At 36.5% G+C, this 6,224-nt stretch overlaps 1 protein-coding gene across 1 annotated transcript; it reads right to left on the bottom strand.

The window, feature by feature from the left end:
• Positions 1–400: 400 nt before the first annotated feature.
• LOC137128990 (extracellular calcium-sensing receptor-like) lies at positions 401–5,998 on the bottom strand. The gene is made up of 9 exons (XM_067507738.1): positions 5,886–5,998; positions 5,189–5,483; positions 3,270–3,559; positions 2,679–2,974; positions 2,473–2,478; positions 1,966–2,171; positions 1,631–1,852; positions 1,364–1,497; positions 401–1,295 (listed from the first exon to the last, which is right to left on the bottom strand). Exons 1-9 carry the CDS (start codon positions 5,990–5,992, stop codon positions 401–403), a joined length of 2,451 nt encoding a protein of 816 aa, XP_067363839.1. The 5' UTR covers positions 5,993–5,998.
• Between the last annotated feature and the right edge of the window lie 226 nt (positions 5,999–6,224).

Below are 6,224 nucleotides of genomic sequence, written 5' to 3'. Positions count from 1 at the left end.
ACTAAATAATTTAGTGGTACTTTCCTCAAACAAGCATGTCACACATTCGATTGTGCAGAGACCTACCTACCTACTTACAAAGTCATACCTGAACTCCAAAAAAAAAGAAAAGAAGAAATAGAAACACAGAAAAAAGACATTTGGTTCCAGATGAGATGCTATTACATTCACACAAATTTAATCAATCTGCATCCAAAATATATTGACAGTATGTATTATTTTTTTATTGTTCATTCATACAGACCTAGATTACTGTATAACAGTTGTATTAAAAATGCTGAGACATAAGATTTGAACTTTGACTTTATTTACAATTTGAGCACATGATGAAGAATGAATGTAAATGTGCACAGCATGAGCATGATATAGTTTATTGATGTATTAACCATTTCTAAATATCCTAAGATGGATTTTTGTTCATTAAATGTTTCTTGGTGTTCTTCTCGGGTTGAAATAATATGATAACACACTTTGGAGCAAATATACACAGTATTAGTCCAAAACTAGAGGCCAGAATGGCAAATATCTCCACAGCTACAGTAAATTTCCCAGGAGAGCTGACATAAGCTGGGATAAAGGTGATCCAGACTGCACAGAATATCAACATGCTGAAGGTGATAAACTTGGCTTCATTAAAATTATCAGGCAGTTTCCGGGCTAGAACAGCTAACACAAAGCAAAACACAGCCAGTAGACCTATGTACCCAAGCACAGCCCAGAATCCAAGAGCTGAACCTAATGCACACTCCAGGATGATTCTATCTTTGTATGTGGTGAGGTTTTTCATTGGAAAAGGAGGACTAACAACCAACCAAACTGTACATATTAGAACTTGGATGAGTGTAAAAGACACTACAGTCAGTCTTTGCTGTAGAGGACCAAACCATTTCATGATGTTACTACCTGGAAGTGTAGCTTTGAAGGCCATTAACACAACTATGGTTTTCCCAAGAACACAAGAGATGCAGAGGACAAAGGTGATCCCAAATGCTGTGTGGCGCAGCATGCAGGACCACTCAGAGGGTGCTCCAATGAAAGTTAATGAACATAAGAAACACAGAGTCAAGGAGAAAAGCAGCAGGAAGCTCAGCTCAGAGTTGTTGGCCCTTACTATTGGGGAGGTTTTGTAATGGAAGAAAACAGCCGTTGTTGTAGCGGCCAGACAGGCACCAGAAACTGAGAATGCAGCCAGGATGATTCCTAGGACCTCACTGAAGGAAAGAAACTCTACAGACTTTGGGAAACAAGTGTCTCTCTCTGCATTTGGCCAGAACTCCTTGAGGCTTTTACTTGAACTCCTATATACTTGTGCTTGAACTTTTAAAAGACATGTATTTTATGAGGTAGACTTACATAAGAAAACATGATATTACCTGTTTCATTGCTGATCTCTCCCTCAGGACATGGTATACAGTCATAACAGCAGATGGGTTTTCCTTTCTGCAGCACTTTATGAGTTCCTGGAGGACAGCTGTCACTGCACACTGACACTGGTACCTGCCATAAACAGTATATACATACAAACTTATACAGACATGCCATTTTGCTACACAGCTGTTGAGACGTTAAATTATTGCTGCTCACTTTTGGCTTAGCATTTTAAAATGGCGGCAGTTCCAATCCTCATTACCTGTTTTCTGCCCTCCATCCAAGTGATGTTTGTGTTGATATGAAACTCCTGGTCCACCGGCAGTGATGCATCATAGTATCCTACTGTCACAAACTCAAGGCTGCCACTTTTACTTTTCTGCCAGTTAACCAGCTCATATGTGGCCACAGGATCCCCATTAGCATCAAATGACACATGATAACCATTTTGGGAGAAATTTACTTTCTTCAGCTGAGTGAGAACCTGTGTTATAGTGAAAGACAGAAATAAACCATGATTATAAAGTGAATATTTATTTTGTAAAAGGTATATAGCACCTATAGAAGGTACTAAATTATTTATTCATTAGAACTGACCTGTTTGGACTCTATCCTGGAGAGTTTGTCACACTGAGTTGTAGAATTTGTCTCCTGACACACAGCATTATGAATGGCATGAGCTACTGCATAAACAGCTTTGTACACCATGTTGGTGATTCGGAGCTGAGATGTGTCAGTGTACGGACTCTGGAGCTTTTGTATGTCTTCACTTCCATCACACAATTTTTTGTTTGTAGCAGCACCTAAAATATACAGAGACAGACATGGCTGAGTTTTTAAAGTTAATCATAATTTATTATGTATTGTTTATTTATTTAAGGATAGTTTTTTACAATAAGCTTACAACATGTTTATTGTTTTGTTTTTCATTTGATGTAACCCACTGAATACACATATAGGTAATGTTCTGCTTTATTTGTAATAGCTTACATACTTACATTACATAAAATTTTAAAGCACTGTTTTGAATATATATCAGCAGAACAGTTTTGGATTAATTTATAAGAAACATGTTTAAATCTCTTTGTTAACTACTAACCTGACCTGTGTCTGCAAAGAGAAAAAAAAAGATCTGGAATCTTTGTCACTAAGTCGTCAAGTGTGATTAGGATAAAGAAATATAGATTTTAATAAAAACCTGGGAGTTTGGTCTCAAAACAGCTAATGACTTTTTAAAACAGGCTTTCATCAAAACTACACAGCCCCAAAGACTCAGCTGTAACTATCATTTATGTGCACGGCTTTCTCACTTTTTTCCAGGCTGCAGTTGAATGCATCCTCCCAGAACTCAGTAAGCATTGGGGAGGCTGCCACTTTAGTGGGAGGGAGATCCAGCAGGAAGTCTCTCAGCCCTGGGATTACTGATTTTGGAATACCAAATCCAATGGCTCCATCACAGACAGTGAACCTTAGCATGTCTGGGTGAGTTACCCAGCCCTCACTGCCTATCCACTGGCGAGGTAGAAAAGGCTCACGAGACAGCTCCTCCAGAAGTAGCCTCATGTCTCCAGAGGCCACAAATGCCACAACAACCATAGCTGTTGACCTGGAGAAAGGTAATAGCTTGAAATATTACATCAAATCAAATAAACACAACTGGAGTTGAAATAGGTAATAAAGTTGTAACCAACATGAAAAGCATTTTATCTTTAAGGTGTGTTCAATGTAGAGTGCTGCCTACACTGCCAATTTGTTTAAAAATATGAGATAAACATGATAAAAAGAAAGATATTACATAAACAGTCATTTAGGATGACTTTGATAAAATATCTTTGTTATTTTAAAAGAAGGTGCAACAGTGTCAACAAAGAAAAAGCAAACTGAGGTAGTTATGTAAAAACCTGCGGATCACATCAGCCACTCTCTTTATCCTGCTACGTGGATGGGTACGATAGAATGATTCAGAGTATTCAACACAGATTCCCTCTTTGTACGCTGCATCCAGGAAAGATGCCATGCCATTATTTCCATAGTCTGAATCTGACCGGACAGCACCTATCCAAGTCCAGCCAAATTGTTTTACCAGCTTTGCCAGTGCTTCAGCCTGGAATTGGTCACTGGGGATGGTTCTGAAGAAACTGGGGTACTGCTGCTTATTGGACAAGCAGGCACAAGTGGCAAAGTGACTCACCTATTAGAAAACAACACAATATAAATGTTTGGTGTCTCCAAAAACAGTGCAATACACTGCAAAAACTTAAAATATAAATATGTCCAATTTCTAGTCAAATTATCTCATTACACATGAAATAATTATTGTTTTTAATTTTAATCTTTGATGAAACAAGGCATTTTTAAAGATTAGTTGCTCTGCCATTTGTAAAAGATAAAATATTTTGTTTTTAAAAATATACTTAATATATACTTGATTTGACTAAATACATTTTTATTGGAAAATCACCAGCTCACATCTGAGTGGTCAGGAAGAAATTCCAGTATAAAACATAACACTTCACATATGAACAAAATGCAAACATGAAACATTAAAAAAGTGTTACCACACAGAACAATTATTTATATATCCACTTTGTAAGTGATGAGGTTATGACATGGTGACATGGTTATTCAATTATGTCATGGTTATTCAATTGGTTATTCAATTATTTGTCCTGTCCAGTCCTGATTGTGAGTTCATCCAACTGCCTCCTGGCTGTAGGGGATGTGCCAGTAATTACTTTCCAAATTGTTCTGTACCTAATGGCATACTATAATGTTCTATATCTTACATACCCCAGTCTGCTTTTAGTCATACAATCAGAGGTCCTCTTGGATGCAATCACACCTCACACCATCTTATAAGAAGGGCCTGGATGATTGGAAAGTTTTTGTTGACCAACAGCTGTAACGCCCAGTATAAATGAAAAAAAGGAGGCAATGATGGTTCCATCTGTTAGGATCACTTTGGACATTAGGACATTGTGTAATATTCCCTTTATTCTTTCTCATCTGTTATTGTTAAGAAATTATTTTAGTTTTTAACAGTATTATATCTGTATAGCCTGGAAGCTTTTGTTGGCCAGTAGAACAGACAACATTTAGAATGATCTTATTTGCTACCATCTACTATCGATTCTTGATTGGAAGGTAAATTATGTTAGTCAACATTGATCTTAAGAGGTATTTATTGACCAGATGTTCAGGTCCAAGCTTTAATATCTCACAGATACAAGAAACCTGCTGTGTATTGTCCATCTGATGTACTGGGTTGTCAAAGTTTGCTAATGAAAATAAAATCATTTTTATTTGAAGTGGAATGTGTTCTATGTAGATCATTATCAGCACTGTGGAGCTTACAATAAGTAATTAGAAAACTTATACACTTACTAACAAATGCTAAATGCTATTTTTCAGCTGACTGAAAAGACATTTTATTTCAACAACAAGGCGGTCATAATTCTAGAACAGACTTGTTATTGTAAAGCTTAGAATAAGTTAAATGCATCCTCAATGAATATATTGTCAATTCTTAATTAAAAAAAATATTAATTTTGAGCATTGTTTTCTTATTCTGAAACACACCACATCCAAATTGTGATCAAAGTAGCTTAAAATGAGGTTTTCCAGGTAATTTTAAGATTAGCTTTTACTAATTGTAACATTTTATTTTAAGAAATCTTACCAAGTGAATTTTCACTTGTTTTATTAGCATATTGTTTTATTTATTACAAGATAAAAACACCTTGTAATAATTTTGTTCTAATTTCTTACAGTAGCAAGTTTTTACAGTCTATTTGAACAGTAAAAGTTTTAAGTTACTTACCAAAGGTATTTTGTAAGGTCCAATAATGCGTGACATGCTGATGGAAGGGGTGGACCCAGACTCACCAACAATCCCCATCACCATACCAGATTGTGAGCAATTGTAGCCAGTGTAAAACATTGGGTCCAAGCCATTTGTAAGCTGGAACGCTACTTTCACTGCCATTGGAACTGAGCCACATGAATCATGGATCTGATAACCGAGTCTGATGCCTGGAAGCAGCTTTGAACTGTTGTTAATCTCCTCTATGGCAAAGATCATTGCACGTGAAAAGCGTAATTCACGGGAGTCAAGTCTGCACAGACACACATCAGTTTTGAAACTTATGATGGATGTGTTATTATATGATATAGACAGTGTCCAATTTCTAGTAAAACATACTAAAAGAAAACTATTATTTTATTGATACAAATAATAAATTAGTAAGCCAAAAATACAGTATGTCAGATTGTCTTGACCAATAAAATTAAACAAAAGAACTATATTTTCTTTAAGAAAAAAACTGTTTCCTTTCATATAGCCACCTCCTGCTATTCTTGTCAGTATATATACATTAAGCAAATACCAGGGCAGAAAATGTCCAAAAGAGAAGCTTTTTTGAGGCTAGAAACATACTGTATTCACATTAAACAAATTTCTATTATTTTTCCCCATACGAGTTTAACATCCCCCTTCCCCTATTCACATTAATACCCACCTTCCTGTGCACCTCAGTCGCTCAGGCATGATGGTGTAGTTATGCTTTAATGTGTCCATGTAGTTGTGTATGGAGAAAACACCCCCAACAATGTAATCACCATCCATTGAGAATGCAGGTAGATGAGCTGTAGCCTGGAACTTACATTCCACAGATGAATCTTCAGAACTGACCCCAGCACCGGCCCTAGCTTGTGGATATCCAACCTTTTGTTTCTGATCATTCCCTGAATCATACTTTGTAAGAGCTGCGTTTATATCCAACAAACATACAGCTAATCTTAGACCAATTAAGAGAGCTGAGATCTCCATCATTCAACTGTCTGAATGTGTTCTTGAG

Source organism: Channa argus, chromosome 6 (assembly GCF_033026475.1).
Source record: "Channa argus isolate prfri chromosome 6, Channa argus male v1.0, whole genome shotgun sequence".
NCBI classification, from domain to species: Eukaryota; Metazoa; Chordata; class Actinopteri; order Anabantiformes; family Channidae; genus Channa; species Channa argus.
Note: the sequence above shows the minus strand (reverse complement) of the source record. Positions and strands in the feature narration are given on the sequence as shown.